This window comes from Aricia agestis, chromosome 21 (assembly GCF_905147365.1).
Source record: "Aricia agestis chromosome 21, ilAriAges1.1, whole genome shotgun sequence".
Lineage (NCBI taxonomy): Eukaryota > Metazoa > Arthropoda > Insecta > Lepidoptera > Lycaenidae > Aricia > Aricia agestis.
Genome location: NC_056426.1, coordinates 1,736,258 through 1,759,460, shown reverse-complemented (window position 1 = coordinate 1,759,460; position 23,203 = coordinate 1,736,258). Strand labels below are relative to the sequence as shown.

Below are 23,203 nucleotides of genomic sequence, written 5' to 3'. Positions count from 1 at the left end.
GACTAGGCCGACTATGATGCGAGAATGCCGTATGCGCTTGGGCAACCATACGGACATTTAAAAATCTTGTCCCAGGCACTACAGTATTTGAGGAGTGGTTATTTCGCTCTGAAAATACTGTATAAATCATCCACAGCGGATGAAAAGGCCTAGTTTATTTTATGGATATAAAGCACGGGACATTTAGGGTGGGTTGCACCAACTTACTTTAACTATAACTACAACTTTAACAAAATCTTAAATGGAATGTAAAATCCCTGGTTAAAGTCAATAATTTATATTATATTTGATTATAACATTAAACTATAACAACGCCGCTGGTGCAACCCACCCTTAAGTGCCTGATAGACGTACGATCTTAAAGTACGCGGGTTTTAAGTTCACGAACTTACTTGGCTCGCGTCGGTGACACATGAGAATCGCTCACACTGGATTACCATGCCCCCAGGCTCGCGGCCCGCGCCTCTTTGCTGATACACAGGCGATTAAGATCGTCGAGCCATAAGTCCGCGTACTTACTCGCACGGCTGTCACCCCCTTTAGGGTTATAGTTCTTTTGACTTATGTAATGATCTATCAGTCGACTTTAGCTTTGCAGTTTAATAATATGCATCCTAATATCGTTAGGAAGATTAATTATTCATAAAACACAAAGGGTTTGTCAAACACACCCCTCTTTGACTTTGCATTAGTCAGGTAAAAGATAACTAAGTTATCTTTTACCTGTCTAAGAATAATTTGCAATAAAATAATATTACGACTGTAAATTGAGATCCTATCTTTCAAGTTGAATCAAATCGCACGCGGTGTACTAATCAAAACTTAAATCGGTTCAGTTATTAGATCGCCCAATGGTCGAAATTTGACCTTAGTTTCGACGACATTTTTTTTTTAATGGCCAATGTTATGGGACCTCTTGTTCCCCCTTCAAGGAGAAGGGGGGACCTTGAGTGTGCGTATTGTTGTGTGTGTAATGTTTTATTTGTTAAAAAAATGTGTGATAAAAGCATAATTTCAAAATAATATTAGCTCGATGCACTCCTTCACCATATAAACTATAACTGTGCAAAATTTCATTCACCTACGTTTCCGCATTTTTCGTCAAAAGGGATACAAAGTTTTTCGCTTGCGTATTAATATATAGATTTCTTATTTTTTATATATATATTAAGGAATAAGAAACAAAAAAGTTACATGATGCTTCACATGCTGTTTGACAGCCCCTAAATTGTACCTAAAAGACTTGATGTGTTATCTAATATATTATAAAAATAAGTCGGGTTTTCCTTCCTGACGCTATAACTCCAGAACGCACGAGCCGATTTCCACGGTTTTACATTCGTTGGAAAGGTCTCGGGCTCCGTGAGGTCGATAGAAAAAAAATAATCAGAAAAAACTTTAAGAGAAAAGCAGGAAAACAGTGAAAATCATTATATGACAAAAAATGTTTGCCGGGACAGCTAGTTGTCGATAATTAGATCGCAGAATTAAAGTTTTTTTTCGTAATAATTATTATCATGTCATTTTATTATTTTATTATTATTTCATTGACTCCAAAAAGTGTTTCATGTTTGGCTAAGGATATTTCTGCTTGTCTTTTTTCCAACAAAATGTGTGTAATGTCCGTCACACACACCGCTGCAATAATTACTTATTGTAATAGAAGTAACCGTTACAATTGTAATTTGTAAAATAGTTATCGTATACCTGGCAACTAGAATTAATATTGTTATTTATAGCATGAGTCGTATAGTTAATGGTTAACACGATACTTGCTCGTGTCACGCGTTTGTTTTGTTGCAGTATCTATATATTAATACGCAAGCGAAAAACTTTGTATCCCTTTTGAAGAAAAATGCGGAAATGTAGGTGAATGAAATTTTGCACAGTTATAGTTTATATGGTGAAGGAGTGCATCGAGCTAATATTATTTTGAAATTATGCTTTTATCATACATTTTTTTAACAAATAAAACATTACACACACCACAATACGCACACTCAAGAAGGTAACAGATTTTTGAGTGACAAACCTGTACATACGAATCATACTCGTTTATTTATGGTTGAAGTCTGTTGAAAATAAATTGACAAATTGAAAATGGATTATTAGACAATGCTTACACGGCCAGTCTGAGATCAGCTGAGTCCCAGAGACGAGAGTAGATAAAAAAAATATGATAAAGTCGAAATTTTTTACAAATTAAAAGTAGTAGTCCTAATGTCATTGAAACTAAGGTCGAATAATTTCGACCATTGGGCGATCTCTAGTAATAATAATAACTCGCACACCGGTTTCGGTGACAGTGGTCGGTTTCATTGAAATCAGGCCAGGTACGCAGGAGTAATTTTGTAGTGCCCAAATGTGTGCGCAGTACAGAAGACCACTCTCTATTTCTCTCATAACCCAGTGGGTCGGACGACCGACATGACTGGCGAGAGATTAGGCACAGGACCGACTTTTTACATGCCCATCCGACGCATGGATCATCTTACTTGTCAGACAATCAGGTGATCAGCCTGCATTGTCCTGACCAAACTTGGAAATAAGATGTTACAAACGCAGGAATCGAACCCACGACCTTCGAGTCAAGAGCAACGAGTTAAAATTATACTGAGTTAAGACTGAGTATAATTTTAACTATTTAACTACAATTTAGTGTGTAAATTGTACCTCCTGTATAGAATTCACTGTTATAGCACCAAGGATGAAAGATTTGCTTTGTTTAAATATTTATTCGAGCGATTTTCATAAAAGTTAAAATTAACTCTTTCAGCGCTGCGACTTTTACAGTGATCACTTTACAGGGAACACATACACACACTTAACTAGTGTATCATTTTGTTTCTTCACTACCTCTATAAAAGAGTCACCCCTTAGCCTCTCAACCACTCAACTCAACCGACTCAATCGAGTCGGTTTATTAATCTAATTGGATAGTGTCCTTGTGTGATGCGTACACACTTAGTTTCTATAAAAACGGACCGAATTACAACTGCAATCCAACCGCAAATTGTAGTTCAAGTGCAGTTTGAATGCAGTTGACACGACTGCAATAGAACTGCAAACCAAACAGTTCACACGACTGCACGCCAACTGTAACTGAACTGCAATCCGACTGCGCGTTTGGTTTGCAGTTCTATTGGAATCGTGTCAACTGCATTCAAACTGCACTCGAACTGCAATTTGCGGTTGGATTGCAGTTGAAATGCGGTCCGTCCGTATAGACCCTAAGGGTCTTAGATATAGACGGACACAACATAAATGATTTATGCGTAGCTGGCTTGGTTTTCATGACAGCAGGTCACCGAGATGGAAAATGATGTGGTACCTTTCGGCACAGCGCGGCGGAAGATAAGCGCTGATATCTTGCATAGACGTCATTAAAGCTAAACTGTGGCGGCTTGTAAACACTTTAGACTATCTTACTATATTATAATTATATTTATATCTAAAGTGTGTCTGTCAGCCCGTCTGTCTATCTGTCTGTTACCTCGTTACGCCCAAACTGCAGTACTGATTAAGCTGAAATTTGGCATGAAGATAGTTTGAGTCCCTGGAAAGGATATTTTATCGCGGAAAAACGTTTCCGAGCGATAAATTAATTTTGGCGCAACGGAATTGCGGGCGTTACCTAGTAAATTTTAAAATCTTTGGCTCTTTGTCTCTTCATTCTCTCTTTGTCTTCTCATTTTACGAAAAATGTGAGAACGTAGGAGCATGAAATTTAGCACAGTTGTAGTTTATATGCATCGAGCTAATATTGTTTTAAAATTATGCTTTTATCATACATTATTTTAATAAATAAAACATTACACACGCTACAACGTGCACACTACCATCTTTTTGACTGACAAGCCTATTATATACGTTACACGAATTATACGCGTTTGTTTTTTGTCAATTATTTAAAAATGGATTGTTGTTTTTTTTATTAAATCTGAAATAGTCAATACTTTAAACGGAAGCCAAAAGAAGAAGAAGAATTAAATTTGTTTCGACTATTAGGCGATCTCTTGTTCAACTAATTAGCTATTTGTATGGCAAACATTAGATTACAGTGCTATGCTGGCACCAGGTACTGTCATGCAAATCAGAAAAGTCGGTCTCATCTCAGTACGCGTGAGTAAGCGATCATGCATAATATTTCGTGAATCGAATAGTCCCTATCTATAGTTAGAGAATTTACATGTTTGGAGTTTTTTTTTTAATTTGAAATAAGCAAGTGGGTCACCTGATGGAAAGCAACTTCCGTCGCCCATGGATACTCGCAGCATCAGAAGAGCTGCAGGTGCGTGCGGCCTTTTAAGAGGGAATAGGGTAATAGGGGAGGGTAGGAAAGGGAATAGGGTAGGGGATTGGGCCTCCGGTAAACTCACTCACTCAGCGAAACACAGCGCAAGCGCTGTTTCACGCCGGTTTTCTGTGAGCCTGTGGTATTTCTCCGGTCGAGCCGGTCCATTCGTGCCGAAGCATGGCTCTCCCACGTATAAATTTGCCGAACATCTAGTATACTGAACACTCGACTATAGATTCGGTGTGTTTTCACTGCACGATGTTACGTAGAAAATGTGAACACACAGACCGACAGTTGTCACGCAGACGAATTGCTATTAAAATTAATCATTGTGAAATAACAATTACTAATAATATATCACATTTTAGATAATAATACGTTTAATAGAATTTATTGCTTAAGTTATTAATGGACTACATTAATACGCGACTGGCGGATCAAACGATCAAACCCAAGACGTTTATTTTGTCGCTTTATTGAAATCGCCGGTCAAAAATGTACAGAATTGACATACGCATTCGATAATACAAAGTTTACTTTCGACCCATGTTATGACAATGCCATTCATTTTCGCGATTTCATAAAGAAGCGGTAAAGAAAACGTGTTGTGTTGGGGCACAGTTCACATTGCAATGTGACGAGGATGCATCCTTACATTATTATTGGGTATCAATCTGTTACTTCTTCAGACGTCATGCATAAATTAATCTTTCATTTATGCTTAGATTACAGTCAGGGAGCCCTAGAACATTTTTTAAATTACTATCAAGCTAATCTTTGTCAACCAAGTTTTGTTGATTACAGAACCCTAAAACGGAACCCTAACCAGCAGATTTTTTGTATATTGGTTGGTTAATAGTTATATATGTAATTTAAGAGTAACATCATATAATTTAAGAGTAATATCTACAAATAGAACAATCCATATTTTAGGACCATCAAATCAAAATATGAAATCCTTTCTATCTCTGTTAGCTACCACTTTCAAGATTTTTCGCAGATAAAAATGTTGTTTGTTTTATCAAAATGAAGGTACTCATAAAAAATTAGCTTGATAATAATAAAAAAAAAAATGTTCTAGGGCTCCCTGTCTATTACTCTTTTGGATAAAAGGTATGTTTATTGTATATATTTTGAGAGACAAGTAATTACATATTTGCGGAAAAATGTACGGTTCTCACTCCATAAACGTTTTCGACGCAACATATTTGTGGGCGTTATATCTAGTGGAAAATAAACAAATAAATAAAATTATCTTTTACGTGTCAAATGCTGGACAATGCTGAGCTTTTATCACTGCTCGCCATTTCAGAATCATGCATACCTAGACTGCCAAAATTTATTTATTTTTATTTATTTATTTATTCAATAGTTTATTGCACACAAAAACACTTAACAAATTATACATAATATGAAGAAAAACAACACAATAGGTACTGCTTATCTCTAAAGAAATTTCTTCCAGCAAAAAATCTTTCGTGTTGAATGTTGTGCCAGACAGACAGCTATATCGTGACATGTGGAAGCTACTTCTGACATATTATGACAGCTGAGATCGTGGGGTCAATTTCCGCGTTGGAAATATGTTATTTCCAAGTTTGGTTAGGACAATGCAGGCTGATCACCTGATTGTCTGACAAGTGAGATGATCCATGCGTCGGATGGGCATGTCAAAAGTCGGTCCTGCGCCTGATCGCCCCGTGAGAGTAAAAGGAATAGAGAGTGCTCTTGTGTACTTCGCACACACTTGGGCACTATAAAATTACTCCTGCGTAACTGGCCTGGTTATAATGAAACCGGCCACCGTCACCTTGTTTCTTCGTAGTCGAGTAAATCATTGACTGCGTCGTTATGATGTCACGGCCGTTAACCGCGAGTTAACTGTTAAGTTAACCGCCTGGTTAACTCCGGACCATTAGGTACGTGTGCCGTCTTGATGCACTACATCGTTATCAACGAAAGTAAATGATAATTAATTTTGTAGTCTATGAGAAAATTAATGGATATTTAACTTCTATTCAATAATTATGTCAAAATCTTCATTAATTTTAAGTAAAGTAATGATTTACGATTAAACCGTGCGTTTTTCCTTGATTAAAAGTATCATATGTCCTTTCCCGAGATTTAAAGTATCTTCATACCAAATATCAGCAAAATCAGTTTAACGATTTGGGTGTGAAGAGGTAACAGACAGACAGGCTGACATATACATTATTAGAGTCATGAGAGGAACAGACAGGCATAGTCTCTCACATTTTTAATATTAGTATGGATTCAACATTTTGATTCTGATAAAACCGTCTAGCGACGTCACAGAAGTTACATTAGAGTATGTCAATTGAATGTCAACTTTTTGGTGTAGTAAATAAAGTTCAAATTTCAATGGGTTTTTTAGAAATGCAGCTCGAGGTATCTACGCGCCACGTTGCGGTCTGAATCAACCCTTACGTTTAAATACCACGTTCTCACAGAAAACCGGCGTGAAACAGCGCTTGCGCTGTGTTTCACCGAGTGAGTGAGTTTACCGGAGGCCCAATCCCCTTCCCTTCCCATCCCTACCCTCCCCTATTACCCTATTCCCTCTTAAAATGCCGGCAACGCACCTGCAGCTCTTCTGATGCTGTGAGTGTCTATGGGCGACGGAAGTTGCTTTCCATCAGGTGACCCGTTTGCTCGTTTGCCCCCTAATTTCATAAAAAAAAATCAGACCGCAACGCGACGCATAGATGCATTTCTAAATTAGTATGGATTTGACAGATTCGCAAGACGTCTCACGCAATTGAAATCTGTCAAATCCATACAAAGAATCATGGCCAAATTTGTATAGGAGCTGGACTCGACTTTTATTTTTGATGTCCCAAAATAAACTATAGTTAGATTTGGTTGTTCTTATGCTCTAAACATAATTCCGTTTATGAATTATGTCTAAATAGCCACGATTTTTTATAATAATTAATAACGTTTACAATTATTTTGAGGTTAGACTTAAGAACTACCTTTTTACCGACTGCGGTGTAGCCTACAAGTGTATATTCGGCGATCTCGTTTCTAATTATTTCAATTTTTCCTCGAGTATTACCCAAAAAATAGAACGAATGCGAATGATCGCCGGCTGTCAGAACACAACGAAACTAAAATATATTGATCTTTTTTTTGTGGCCATTTATAGACACATTTCTAATGATTTTCGATGCCTTAAAATATTAGGGAATTTTTGCTACTAATGGCATGTCGGGACGCCACCGCCCACCTGGTACGATTTGGCCATTGTTCTTTATACCGCGCCGTGCCTCGCCTCGCCTCGTCGCGTTGCGGTATGAATTGACCCTTAAGAGGGAACGCGGGTTTAAACGAAGAAACTATTGCCATCACGCTTCACCCTGCGCCGGCACGTGTATTGTGATAGAGACAGATACAGTAAATCGATGTAACGTAGTCCTCTGATTCCTCCTTCAAAATAGAGCCTATCTAATTATTATTTTTATAAATATCTTCAAAAAGAGTGAGTCTATGCCTCTATGTTTTTATTTTATCTTAAAGATTTATCAAATTTGTTCTATGGTCGGTGGATTGGCGGGTACGGATATTTATATTTTATTTATAAGTAAATTTAAAAAAAATCGAACGTAGAGGCTAAGCTTTAACAGATCCCAATATTGTATAAAAAAATCATTTGTTTGGACGCATTGTTCAGGGAGTAAATTGGGGAATACGTTTGTATGGAAAAACAGAGCGTTTCCTCTTAAAGCGCTGTGGTTGTTGCAACTATGTAAAATGAGTTTTTTAAATAATGTCTTTTGTAAAGAAAATGTCATTATCTATACTTATAAAATTACATGTCCTGACTGACTGACTGACTGATTCATCATCGCTGAGCAAAAACTGTAAAAGTTACAGCCACGAAATTTGGTGAGTAGGGTTGTTTTATTAAGTACACACCCACTGAGGAAGGAATTTTGAAAATTTTACCCCAAAAGGGGTGAAATAAGGGTTGAAAGTTTTAATGAAAGTCCGTCATTTCTTGAGTTAGAAACATGAAACTTTATTTTTGGGTTACTGATTAAAAATGATTGGATACGTGTTTAAGCGTTTCTGAAAATTCTATCCCCAAGGGGGTGAAATAGGGGTGGAAAGTTTCAATGAAAGTCCGTCATTTCTTGAGTTAGAAACATGAAAGTTTATTGACGTTTGCGTTTGACGTTTGCTTAAATAGGGTCCGTTTTTACCCTTTGTATAAGGAACCTCAAAAACAAAAAAGGAGAAAACTATCTATCTTTGTTATTATACTATGTAAACGCGGATGAAGTCGCGGGCAACAGCTAGTTTAAGTTTAAAAAAGTACCGTTTTAAAATTGAGAAAATTTCCTATACGCAGTACACAATTTGAAAAATTCTGCTTGATAGAAAAAAATCTCAAAGATGACTGTTCTAATGCTGTTTTTCATAATTAAATCATTTAATGGCTAAATTACACACTTTCTAGTAAAAACTAAAAGTGTTTGTCGTAACCTAAAAAACATTTGTCGTAACCTAGCCTAAACGATTTGATATATTTGATTTGTGTAATACTAAAAACAAAAGGTTTTTTTATCCTATTTCCTATTATAACCACCACCGTACAAGGCGCGCTGATATGAATGTTATTTTAATGTCCTTTACGTCGATATTCGTACTGACAGACATCGACCTGCTTATTTCAGGGACTGCTGGGCCTTAACACTGGCCTATCGGTCATCGCTTATGAATGGGAGCCCAGACCGGTCAGCAGTTGTAGTGAAAGTACAGGCCGTACGGGCAAAGGGTTTGTTTGGACTGTAGTTAACTATACTTAAAAGATAAGTATAGGTTGATGTAGTGAAGTTAAAAAGATTACGTTAAATATTATAGAGGCAGTCGATATATGAATTACCTACTAGATAATCCGGTAAACTTCATATAATAATAATAAAATAATATAATAAGCTTTTATTCCGTAAATATAATATATTACACCACATTTCAATAAACAAAAAAAAAGACAATAAGTATATTTTATATAAAACAAAAATAATTTCGTCGGACTCGCGCAAGAAGGGTTCCGTACCGTTATAGAGCAAAAATAGCCCAAAACTACTGTTTTTTGTATCACTTTCCAGCTACAATATTAACCTTCCCTGAACTTCTACAAACATTTTAAGACTAAAATTAGCGAAATAGGTTCAGCCGTTCTTGAGTTAAGTATAGCGATTTTTTTTTATTCTTTTTATATAGATAATGTTTTGTACGAGATTGTGGCGATAGTAAATGAATGTATAATAATTTTGTTACCCAAAAATGTTTACCACGGGAACTGTACATTTTTCCGGGATAAAAAGTACCATATCCTTTCCCGGAACTAAAAGTATCTCCATACCAAATTGTAGCAAAATCGGTTTGTGTGTAAAGAGGTAACAGACAGACAGAATTTCGCATTTATGATATTTGTATGGATTGAGTAGATGATGATAAAATCTGTCATGGGTGGTCTCCGGAAGTACCATAAGATAAGCATACACTTAAAATTTCTAAATACATTATGCAAGAAATTGTGTCAAAAACGCCATCGAGACATCCTTAATATGAAAAATCTTAAATTTCACCTCGAGTTCCTGTGTCCGGTTCACATATTTGATTTTCCTTTAAAGTAAATAACTATGTTAAAACAAGTGTACACACTTCAAACAACAATGCACTTTATGACGGTAGATATAATAAAGTTTAATTTCGTATGAAACTCCCACACGCATGTATGTGGATTTCATATTTTTCACGCCAGTTCCAAATTCAACCTTAGGTTGTTTGGAATAAAGATTGTGTTTGGTGCAAATTGATGTTTGTTAGGCGACGTATAAACGCACCTAGTTAACACTAAAATACGCGTGTGTGGTCTAAATAAACCCATGAGCAAGTATTTAAGTATTTTAAATCTTTTTACGATTGTAGATGTAAGATGCTAAAATGTTCCGTACCCAAAGGGTAAAAACGGGACCCTATTATTGAGACTTCGATGTCTGTCCGTCTGTCTGCCTGTCTGTCACCAGGCTGTATCACAAATACCGCTATAGCTAGACTTCTGAAATTATCAAAGATTGTGTATTTTTGTTGTCGCTATAATAACAAATAACAAATAATAAAAATAAAACAGAATTAATATTTAAAATTAAAATTAATTTCCTATACAACAAACGTTTTCAATTTTTTGGCCTTTTTTGCTCGTCATCAATAATGGCAACCGGTAGGCACTTGAAATTTTCACAAAGCAAAAATAGGTCAAAAATTGTGTTTTTTGTATGGAAGCCCCAGGGTCTAAAAATTTTTGATCTATTTTTGCTCTATAACGGTACGGAACCCTTCGAGCGCGAGTACGACTCGCACTTGGCCGATTTTTTTGTTTTAAATGCAACAAAATAAAAAATAAAAACATTGCAATCTATCAATAAACTTATATTGATCAAAATAATTGCTATAGGTATTTACTTGAAATAGTGCTTTAACATAATTATTATTATAACGCCTCCGTGGTCCAGTGGTTCAGAGCTCGGCTCTTGACTCGGAGGTCGTGGGTTCGATTCCCGCGTTGGAAACATGTTATTTCCAAGTTTGGTTAGGATAATGCAGGCTGATCACCTGATTGTCTGACAAGTAAGATGATCCATGCGTCGGATGGGCATGTAAAAAGTCGGTCCGGCGCCTGATCTCTCGCCAGTCGTGTCGGTCTGCCGTTCCACTGGGTTATGAGAGTAAAGGAATAGAGAATGCTCTTGTGTACTGCGCACACACTTGGGCACTATAAAATTACTCCTGCGTAGCTGGCCTGGTTTCCATGAAACCGGCCACCGTCACCGAAACCGGTGTGGGAGCTATTTTATTTTTTATTATACCTACTTGTGAAAATCATTCCTAGAATAGCTATTTAATATTTAAAATGGTTATAATTATTTACCTTTTATTATTATATTATATTTGTTATAAAAAATAAATAATTAAAGGTAAACATAGTAGTTATAGGCTTCAGGTAGTTTCAATTCTAAAATAACTTTAATTTTCAAATAGGTAATTTTCATTTTAATTTTGAACTCGAGTACCAAATTTTGCTAATGTCTACAGACTACAGCATAGCATCGGATTTTAATTTTTTTAATTTGGACTTTGAATATTATTATTATATGAAATTACGCACGTAATATAAATTTACGAATAACAATGCAATATATTTATCGCTTTTCCGATATCATCCGGCCACTTTTTTTGGTGCAATTCGACCCATCACATTCCATTACACGTCATAGAAAAGAACACCTGCATTGACAGGTTGTAAATATTTCTACTAACTTCGATAAGCTGATCACATCTCTATTCCACGCAAATAAGATTTAAATTTGCTTACCACATGGAAATAGAAAATAAACAAATGTTGAATCGATCGATTACCCATTCTATTTCCTTGCGTTTGAGTTGAAATTAGCTTAACACGAGGATTTGTTATAAAAGTGGGGGGTGTTTAAATGTAGGAGCCGGTACCCCGAGGCGGTAGAAAGCGATGAGTGATGTGTCACTTTTGAATTTCGAACATCGGATTCCATTTTCGAATGATATTCGTATAAGTTTGAAATTTCGTAAAATTCTATGTTTCCATAGACAGATGTAACTTTTTTAATTGCCTTGTACTTAGCTTAGGACCTGTTTTACCACTTTCTGATAAGTGCCGCATAGGCTATCCACCACTTATCTGACAGACACTCCATACTCTATATGTCAAGTTAAGTTGTGGATAGCCTATCCGGCACTTATCAGGAAGTGGTTAAACAAGCCCTTAGTCATCTTTTTGCCGCACTCAGAGACGAATATTTAAATACTTAACTGTAATTTAATGATGAGCTTCACAGATAATGTATAGGACTTATAGTCAAATCTTCATTTAACCTCTCAACTCCAAAAGTTCCAAAACAACAATAAAAATAAATTTCCAAGAATCCGCGATCGAAGGATAAAGATTTAATTAGTTTAAAAAATATAATTTTTATTGCCTTTGAGTGAGTCGGTTACTAGTTAAAAATTAAATACACAGTAGACAATTCGTTAGCTAAATGATTTTTCTAACTATATTTGCTACCTTTTTGCTTTAGCTACAGGCCCAAGCAAGAGAAAAAGAAACAAAAAAAATATATTTAAAAAAAAACATAAAAACCTTAGTAGCAGATTGGAAAATTTAAGATACACATAATATTAATATTATCTAGGCATAATGGCTATATAATAGCCAATTAAATATTTAAAAAAACTGAAATTACTAACACTAAGGAAGAATTAAAGCTTATATTTGATAGTTAAATAAAAAGCGAACAATAATTAATTATATATTATTACTTATTTAAATTTCTATAAAGCAATGTAATTTTAATGTAAACCAGTTAAAAAACCAACTACCTTTGACCTACCCTACATTTTCAGGAGATCCGTTTAGAAAATTGAATTACATAAAAACAATTATATAAATAACTTGACCTACATATGTTACGTAAACAATTACATATATATTCAAAAACAATGTGTATTGCGTCATCTACTTTTACTACAGCCGGACAGACTTTCACGACATCTTAAGACACCAAAAAACAACCTAAATTCAACCTTGTTGTACCACAATAGAATATAGTTTTCTTCCTCAACATATTAAGAAAAAAATACAGTGAAAATGTAACTTTATACTATAGTATTAAGGTCGATGTTTGGTTGCGTTTCGGAGATGTCGACAGGTTATGACTTTAAGCATTAAGCGGTCAAAGGCCTTAAAGGCATGTGCAAAGGAAAACTTTTTGGGAAATGTGATCACTATAATGTATGTAATGAAAACACAAAAAAAATTGAAGAAACATTAAATAGTTTTAAAAATATATGTCAAAGATTTTTAGGTAAAGAGTAAAACATAAATAATTGGCCAAGTGCGAGTGGGACTCGCGCACGAAGGGTTCCGTACCATTATAGAGCAAAATTAGGCCAAAAATTGTTTTTTTTGTATGGGAACCCACTTTTTTATTTTATTTTAATATTATTATTAAATATTAAAGTAAGTACACATATAATTAAATACTTTGAGAAAAATTCAAGTACCTACCTATTGTCATTATTGATATAGAGCAAAAAAGGCCAAAAAAATCACGTTTGTTGTATGAGAGCCCCACTTAAATATTAATTTTATTTTGTTTTTAGTATTTGTTGTTATAGCGACAACAATCTGTGAAAATTTCAGAATTCTAGCTGTAGCGATTCTTGAGTTACAGCCTGGAGACAGACGGACAGACATCGAAGTCTCAGTAATAGGGTCCCGTTTTTACCCTTTGGGAACGGAACCCTAAAAATATGTAGTATTATTATTTATTTAGAATAATTTTATAATTATTACCTATTAGTAATAAATAATAATAATCGAAACATAATAGTTTTCGCTCGCGTTGAACTCTTTTAGTTCGCACTAAACTTCGAAGGTTTACACAATAATAATATGAGATATTATACATAATATACATAATAATATTATAAATGTGAAAGTGTGTTTGCCTGTCTGTCCGTCTGTCTGTATGCCTGTCTATCTGTCTGTCTGTCCGTCTGTCAGTTACCTCTTCAGCTAAACTGATTTTGCTGGGTATGGATATCTCCATACAATTTTATCACGAATTAACTACTTTCTTTAAATATCTACATAGCAAATTGGCTATCGGGCTATAAGCATCCTTAAAAATATAATATAAATATTATGTAAAATTTCAATATTAAACTCCAAAACCATTTAGTTCAAACATTTGGACATAAATGTTAGTTTTGGTTGCGAAAAAATGAAATAATTTTAGCGAAATAGAGTTACGGGCGTTATCTAGTACTTATAAAACAATAATAGGGTTAGGAAAATCCTTACTTCCTTATTTATTTATTTTTATTTAATGATTTATTGTGCACAAGAAATATTAACAAAACAATGATTTACACAGTAAGACGACACAAAGGATCTGCTTATTTCTAATATAAATCTCTTCCAGCAGCCCTACGGAGAGAGATTGGATAAGGATAGCAGATAGGACGTGCACAATCATGAATGTAATATTATGTCAACATTCCTTACTAATATTTAAATTGTTTCTGTCTGTCTATTACCTCTTCACGTCCAAACCGCTGAACCGATTTGGCTGAAATTTGGTATGGAGATACTTTGAGTCCCGGGAAAGGACAAAGAATACTTTATATCTCGGAAAAATGTACGGTTCCCGCGCGATAAACGAATTTTGCCGCAATGGAGTTGCGGGCGTCATCTAATTAATGTCAATCCAAAACGATAACCTTGCACACAACCAAAGACCGAGCGTATACGCATCGCAATAAGATTCATTTTAGCTTAGCATAAAACTGTAACTACTCGGGCAGATCTTCTCTACTTTTCATGTTTTTTTTAAATATCTTTGGAAATAAACATTAAGAAACAAAATTGTTCGGTTAAGGATATTTTAATATAGATTTACTAACAATTTATTCAAATAAAATGTATAATTATCCTAGTTAATATCGTACTTATATTTCGATGAAATAGAGTTTTTTCGGAGGTGAGTTTGTAAATTAATTACAGCCAAAGTATTAGGTTTTATTAAAATGTTTATGGTTTAAGGTATTTTGAATATTGTGCTTTATATCTCATATTTTTTAACACTTCGTTATTATATTGGAACTAGGTAAACCGGGAGTCACGGAATAACAAATTGGGGTTTATCCTCGCCTTAAGATTATTTTTCTCCTTTCAACCCTATCCGCGTAATTTACGTGACAGACAAGACTTACCACTGAACCGTAAACGTAACATCACGTAACACGTGAATTTTCACCTCATTGTGACCTGAGAACCGTGACTCGAACAATGGGACTATATACCAGAAACAAGTCTATAAAACTAAGGTAACGAAGATACAATTCAGTCGTAATCGAAGTATAAGTCTTATAAGGACGAAGTGTACGAAAAAAGAAAGAAAATCGATAAAAAAGTTCTTATTTCAAATTAATGAATAATAAAAAAAATCTTATTTCAAATTAACGAATTAAAAAGTTATTATTTTGAATTAATAAAATTAAAAAGTTCTTATTTCAAATTAACAAAAAAAATCTTATTTCAAATTAATTAATTGAAAAGTTCTCAATTCAAATACTTGTGTATACAAATTAAACAATGAAGTAATGTGAATTCTTCAGAATGAATTCTTACGTAATTGCGTTTTTGTTGCTACTCGGATCTGCTATACCGATACAGTTGCAGCAGGGTGAAGAAATGAAAGAAAATGTTATAGAGAGTTCAGAATTGAACCAATGTTTGAGTGTGAGAAGAGGCAATGAAGTAGGTGTATGTTTTGGCAAGGAACTCCTGAGTAGACTGAATAATTACGATGAGAAAGAGAGTTTCAGTTTGGCGAATGGTATCTCTTTTGTCAGAGATGAGAAAACAGAGAGAACTATTGGCAGTTTTCTGGACAAGGATCCCATGGATTTTCGGTAATGTTTATTTTTAATTATAAAATATATTGATTGATTTAAATTTATTTTATCTACGAAATAATGCTAATATAAATATTATTATTATGAATCAGGAGGCAACTAAATAAGTTCCTGGATTAAGAAGTAAAAACAGATAAATAAATGACAAAAATGATCTAATATTTAAAAATGATAACAAATACATGGGTATGTTTTAAAAGTAAAAATAGTGTTAGTAAAAAGTTACTCTACTATAATAACCATATTTTTAGTTTTGCAACTCATCGCTAGATGGCGTTGTGTGTTCAAGTTAATGGCGCGTACAATTTGGCTGAAAGTACATAATATTTCAGGGCAATAATGGAGGATGCCAGCGACTTAATATCCAAGAGATCCTTGCACTGGGACCTCGGAGGTGTATATCCTGGGTTAGTGATGAGGATAGGACCGACCCTGGCGAATGGAGTGCTGGAGTTCGTTATAGACCCGCGTATGAAAGACAGGTCTTATCATCAGGGGGAGGTATCCACTGGTTGGTAGTTTTTATGGTTCCTATATGAGTAGAATACCCTGGGTAAAATATCTAATCTAGGGTATTCTACAGACTACAGCTGATGTTTTATCTACATAAATGACATCAGTGACAATCGGTCCAGCAGTTACTGAACTGCTGGGCTACTGAGTCTACACGCATGTGTGCGAATCCTCTTCTTTTTATAAAAATATTAATGATATACCTAATTATGTAGTTGCAAAAACGGATATTTCTTATATTTATATCGCTTACTAAACACAAAACTTTGTTATTTAATAGAACCTCATAAAGCGCCATCTAGTAGCGACGCATCGAGCTTCGAGGTCACAAAGCAAGGCCACGGCCCAAGCAATGAACTTGGCTTTGCAGCGCCATCTAGTTTAATTTTCCTAAACTAACAAACTGGTTAGGCTAAATTCTTTCGTTGCTTTCAGTGTTAAAACTAAATATGCCTTATATTACTTTCCATATTTTGTTATTTCTAAATTCAGAATTCCAACAATGATATTCAATCTTTTCTAAGCGTTAATATCTTTCAGGTCGTCTCCTAGCTAGGAACGTTCTAGTACCGTTTCTGCTTGGCCTGAAGTTCCACATCTCCACTCTTCTGCCGCTGCTTCTTGGCCTCCTGTTGCTGGCCAGCAAGAAAGCCTTCTTCCTGGCGAAGATAGCTCTGATAGCCGTGACACTCTTCAGTGGAAGTTCAGGCTCTAATCCAGGGTATTTCGGTGGGATTGGAGGCTTTAGTCCGGGAATATCAGCTTATTCTCATGAGAACTTGGGGCACTATCAAGGACATCATACAGGAGGAGGTAAAAATATTTAATAATGCATTAGTAAACTTACATTTACTGTTTTAAACCATAACTTAAGCTGACTGGAGATTCCTCAGTACTCACATTGAGTTACTTTTAACCTCTGACAGTAAAAGAGAGGTTTTAAAAGTTTGACGTGATGATGCTTCACAATATACTAACCTACCAAAATTATAATATTGTAACTTTAATAATTAAAAAAAATATTATATATTCTCCCATACAATAACCACAATATCTGCCATATTTTTACTAAAACGGTTATACCCTCCGTGCGCGTGTGCGACTCACATTTGGCCGATTTTTCATTTTAAGATTTTGTACGAATATTTTTGATCGCAGGGCCCATGACGTCATGCAAGTGTAACATTATCCCCTCATTTCCTCGAGGATAGTAACATTATTACACATTTCGATATGTGAGTTTAATATAATATATTGTAGTGTGTCACACTCCATCGCTTTTAAGCTGTTTGCTAAAAGCTTTTCCATACCTAAAATTAACAAATTAATATTATTAATAACTTAATATTTATTGGCGTTTATTTATTTTTGCCATTTTTTGGGTTTTGTAATGCCTTTTTGTAAGCAAAACTTGATGGGCCATATTCTTGTTAATTTATTCCTATTATAAACTCATTTTCTAATAATTTCGATATTAAAACTATTACTAATAATATATTATGTAAATGCAAACTGTGGGTCTTTCTATCGATTACCCCTTGATGCTTAAAACCCTTAACCAATTTTGATGTTTATTATAGATATTATATCCTGTAGATTTGAGTCCCGCGGGAAAGAACTTATAAAAAAATATTGTTAAATGTAATAATGGGCAAAATGGAATTCGGGAATTTCTTATATAAGCTTAGAAATACCTTTAATTGAGTAACTTTTAAATAAATAAAAAATCATAATAGGTACTTTCGGGTATGTATGTGTCAACATTTTTCTTACTAGGCCTTCCACTTTTTTAACCTACTACCTAAAAATAATAACCAATCACGTTTCCAGGATTCTACCGGGACAGACATACTTACACTCAAGAATACCCGGAGAAGCTGGAGCCAACAGTTTCCCCCATCACGCCAGACGAGCTGAGAGACAGGCTGGAGAGGCTCTTCGTCACCAAGAAGGAAGATGACAGAGAAGAGAAGATAAGGAACGCGAGAAACTTCGCCTGGACACCGATTAATACTGGCTAGATTATGACAAGAATTTACGGAAACACTCAAAGGGCGAAGCCAAACGAGCGTTATTTGTGAGTTGTGAGTCGCAGAATTTCGGCTGCCAGAAATTCTGCTGCATTCAGTTTCATACAAAAGTCCTGTTTGATTCACACGAGCGTAATTTTGTGGGTCATGATTTGTATGAAGAGATATTTACGCGGCAGAAATTCTGCGACTCACAAATCACAAATTACGCTCGTTTGGCTTCACCGTAAGGCTATGTTTCCAACAGAGATGTGTTGCGAGGAATCTGTTTTTGAGAACCAATAGAATCGCTTAATTGACGTGACCTCGCTCAGCGCAGCGATTCTATTGGATCTTAAAAACACATTCCTCGCAACACATCTCTGGTGGAAACGCAGCTTAAGAGGATACCACAGCGGCTAGAGAAATGAAAAAAAAGTACCTACGTGTAATATCTATAGCTGTCTCCCTTACCTCAAGCCTATACCGCAGAACGCGATAGAGACAACTGCAGAAAATCCAGAAAATCAACGATTCGTTGTCCTAAACTTAACCGATTTAAGTACTTTTTTCATTAAAGATTAAAAAAAGGCTTGAGCTGTGTTCCTATGTTTTGCTTTTTTTGTATAATCTATCCAAATCTGTTTTCTGGACGTTTGAACACAGTGGAAAATCTGGCCATTTTTTTGGGTTTTTGAACGTTCATATCTTATTTAATAATTAAATTATGAAAAAAAAGAAATCATAGGGACATTGTATTAGTGGCCGTAGATATTCAGGAAAAAAATTATAACTCTACTAGCATTATCCAGGGAGGAAACAGGGGACAACGTTTGTACGGAAAAAATGGCGGTGTGGAATCCTCTTAAGGCCGGCCATAGACGGACCGCATCTTGCAGTCGAAACAGACTGCTAAACGCGGTTGCCGCACAATGATCTGCAGTTTTCATACTAAATTAAGACCGCTCGAGCAGTTCCTGAGCGATAGGTGCACAATGCGACCGCACTATAAGAGTAGTCGGTCTTGTGGTCCGTCTATGGCCGGGCAGGGCGGGCTTACCGCCGTACTCAGAGACATTTAATAATTATGATTAACCTTCAATTTAATGAAGAATTTAACAGGTAATGTATGGGGCTTAGAAACTCCATTCCCGACTATAGTATTTAAGTTGAGTAATTATTAATTATCTCTGACTATGATTGCAAATATTATGTAATTTCTTATGAAGTTCGTAATTTGGGTTATCAATGCAGCAAAAATTTGATTGTTATTTTAACTTATTTAAACCAAAAATGTAATTTAACACGTTACGCATTTCATTTTGTTTGTCAGAATTCAACAATCAACATGGCCGAATGGCTTATAATTAAGATGTCTTACGTATTTTAGTTTTCTAACTTTAACAGTGAATTCCACAATGACATCGTGGCTAAGAGCCAGTAATAATAAAAAAGTTGATATTTTATTCATTTAGAAATATTTGTAAAGAAACAGATAGTATTATGTTAAGTATTATGGTTTCTAAGAAATAATATTTTTTTAAATAAGTAAGTAAAGTCAACTCACAATTCAAAGTTGCCCAAAATGAGAGTAATTTACATTACTTACAATTTTTTTTCTTTCGTATTTAATAGGGCTGTAATCATTTTTTTTAATATTTTGGTTAAGATTCTCATTAAGTGCTAGTCAAAAGACAGACGAAAACATTTTTATTGCCTAATATTAAAAATATTATTGTTAATTTCTTTAAATTCGATGTGTTATTTACTAAATATCTAGAATAATTCTAAATAAAATAAATAAAAGAAGAGTGCTTTTTAATTTTTAAAAACCACCAATAAAATAAATAGGCTCTATCATTAGCTGGGAATATTATATTTTTTTAGTAATAATATTGCAGAGTTTGACAAATAGAGGTTTGCCTACGAAGGTAAAAATCGACTAACCTTATATTGTCGATTTTATAATTCATTATTATACTTGAAAATAAGCATCGAAATTTATTGTTTACATTTCTAAACATAGATACTACATTATATTTCCAAGAATTTGATTTGATCGAAAACATGATCACAAATATTCATCTAATTTTCACGAATTTTTCATATATTTCATATTTTTCATAATTATATTGCCATAACCGTGCATTAAACTAAGTTAATATTTTGACACATTGTATTAAATTCTATCATTGAAACACTGATTTGGCGGACATTTAAAATGTTGTATATTTATCAAGTTATTAAGAAAAAACTAACTTGGCGATGATTCCGCGTCTTCCTTTCTCACCTGGCATATGAAAGACGGGCGTAAGTGTGAAGAGAGAAGGACGATTTTTGATTTTTTGGGTTAGTATTAAAGTTAATTAATAACTCTCCGCTTATACTAAAGTATGAGGCCTATAAATCGATAGAACCATCACAAGCGGTTGTTCACGCTCTACTTATCTCTACATACGGGACGTATCACTCCTATCTAATTGTAGAAAGTCTACGCGTAGGTTAGCTATGGTTTTTATTAGCTAGCTAATTTCGTTGCCATGGTAACGCTAATTAGCTTGTGATTTGAAGACGTGAGTGGATTAAGTGTGCAACTAAAAATAAAAAAATGATTTGAAATCAAAAAATGTTGAGTGAAACTTAATAAGTATAACAAAACAAACATTTTGAAAATCGGTTCACAAACGGCGGAGTAATAGTAGAACCTACAAAAAAATATATAAAAATATTAATTTTATATAATATAGTAATTAGCACGGTATGTTAGCCATATAAAGTGGGTAAGTTAAAAGGTTTTTTTAAATTATTATTAGGAAAAAAAATATTTGCCCGAATTTTGACGTGGGAGAGCCATGCTTCGGCACGAATGGGCCGGCTCGACCGGAAAAATACCACGTCCTCACAGAAAACCGGCGTGAAACAGCGCTTGCGCTGTGTTTCGCCGAGTGAGTGAGTTTACCGGAGGCCCAATCCCCTACCCTATTCCCTTCCCTACCCTCCCCTATTACCCCTTAAAAGGCCGGCAACGCACCTGCAGCTCTTCTGATGCTGCAAGTGTCCATGGGCGACGGAAGTTGCTTTCCATCAGGTGACCCGTTAGCTCGTTTGCCCCCTTACTTCATAAAAAAAAATAAAAAAAAATCTTATAACAATATGTTATTTATTCTACTTTATCCACTCAAGTCTTCCTTTATATTCCGGTCATTAATGTCTTGTTGTTGGGAAACTGGAAAATGATCATATTTTATGAAGTTAAGATAAATAATATTAGGAAATGAATTAACAGAAAAAATACTTACGACACACATGAAGACTTTGGTCAAAGTTTTTATTTTTATGTTTCTTTTAACCTTCATACGGTCTTCGGGTCAATTTTGACCCATTTTGAGATAGAAATGAAATTTTCTTAGAAAATAAGCGCTCAAGAATTATGATATTTTATGACTTTTAATTATTTGTTTCAATTTGCGGTTGCCTAGTGCAGACATCAAAGAAACTCGGCACTAAACCGTCTGTAATCTTAAAATAATATAATATACCTGTAAAAATATTTTGTAGCAGATGTATTGTTGTTCTCAATAAATTATTATTATTTTTATTATTATTAATTTACTTATTAGTGGAATAAGTTTTAAAAAAATAATTTAAATATTTCGCGTATGGCTTTTTTTACTCTTTTTTAACGGTCTTTGGGTCAGAATTGACCGCAACTCATAACAAACGCACAGCGCATCTGTTATTGTCCGAATTGTTTAGGTATCGTATAACTTTTGAATGAGATGTTCTTTTGTTCTACACTCACATCCTCGACATCGTCTCTGCAGTCAATGACATCAACTCAGATCTTGAGCGAATAGCTAACTGGGCAAAGTCTTTTGGTCTGTTGGTTAATCCCAGCAAATCGCAAGCCATGATCATAGGCAGCAGATACATGTCTCAACGTTTAAACAATGTCCCGAGCGTAATTTATGATGGCACCGTTATCGATTACACAGACTCGGCCAAAAACCTTGGCGTAATTCTTGACCGTAACCTCTCATGGAACCCGCAAGTGACCAAAGTGAGCAAGAAAGTCCACTATTCACTACACACGCTGAGGCGCCTCCAAAACTTCCTACCTATACATACCAAAATTTTTCTTTCCAGACACTCATCTTTCCCATCCTAGACTACGCCGATTCCTGCTACCTAGATGCCACTGAGGAGCAGTTAACTAGACTCGAACGTGTACAGAATCTGTGTATACGTTTCGTGTTTGGCTTGAGAAAGTTCGACCATATCTCGGCCTACCGTACAAAACTTAAATGGTTACCTATCTGTCACCGTCGTAACTCCCACATCCTCTGTCTACTTTACAACATCTTGCACAATCCTCTCTCTCCTTCATACCTCCTCGACAGATTCAACTTCTCTCGATCTCCCGATCTCCCTTGTAGGTCCAATGTCCGGTCTAACCTTTCCCTCCCCTCCCATCGTTCCAACTTCTACTCCTACTCGTTTACTGTTCATGCTGTCAGATTGTGGAACTCGCTCCCTCACATCATCCGTGACAGTCTCACCATTGCTGTTTTTAAAAGACGCTTGAAAGAGCACTACCTCGAATCTCCATCCATTTGAATACCATTATTATATATACATATTGTATTTATTTATTATAGTTATATTACTATTTATTATATTTTATTGTATGTTGTATCTAGCATTGGTATATTTATAATTTATTTATTTTGTCATTCATATCTTATTATCGTATTTGTTCATTATTATTATTATTACTATTATTTTATTAGTTTTATTGTAAGAAGTACATGTTGACCTATCTGCTATCCTTATCCAA

General features: G+C 34.9%; 1 protein-coding gene across 1 annotated transcript; it reads left to right on the top strand.

Annotated features, from left to right (window-relative positions):
• The first annotated feature begins 15,545 nt into the window (after window positions 1-15,545).
• LOC121737866 lies at window positions 15,546-18,454 on the top strand. The gene is made up of 4 exons (XM_042129598.1): window positions 15,546-15,841; window positions 16,177-16,355; window positions 16,898-17,170; window positions 18,188-18,454. Exons 1-4 carry the CDS (start codon window positions 15,546-15,548, stop codon window positions 18,376-18,378), a joined length of 939 nt encoding a protein of 312 aa, XP_041985532.1. The 3' UTR covers window positions 18,379-18,454.
• The last annotated feature ends 4,749 nt before the right edge of the window (window positions 18,455-23,203 follow it).

Bases quoted from the DNA above. Each gene is read 5' to 3' on its own strand.
- LOC121737866 (XM_042129598.1), top strand. From the start codon at position 15,546: ATGAATTCTTACGTAATTGCGTTTTTGTTGCTACTCGGATCTGCTATA. The intron at 15,842-16,176 runs GTAATGTTTATT...ATAATATTTCAG, and splicing joins AAGGATCCCATGGATTTTCG to GGCAATAATGGAGGATGCCA. The intron at 16,356-16,897 runs GTTGGTAGTTTT...AATATCTTTCAG, and splicing joins TCAGGGGGAGGTATCCACTG to GTCGTCTCCTAGCTAGGAAC.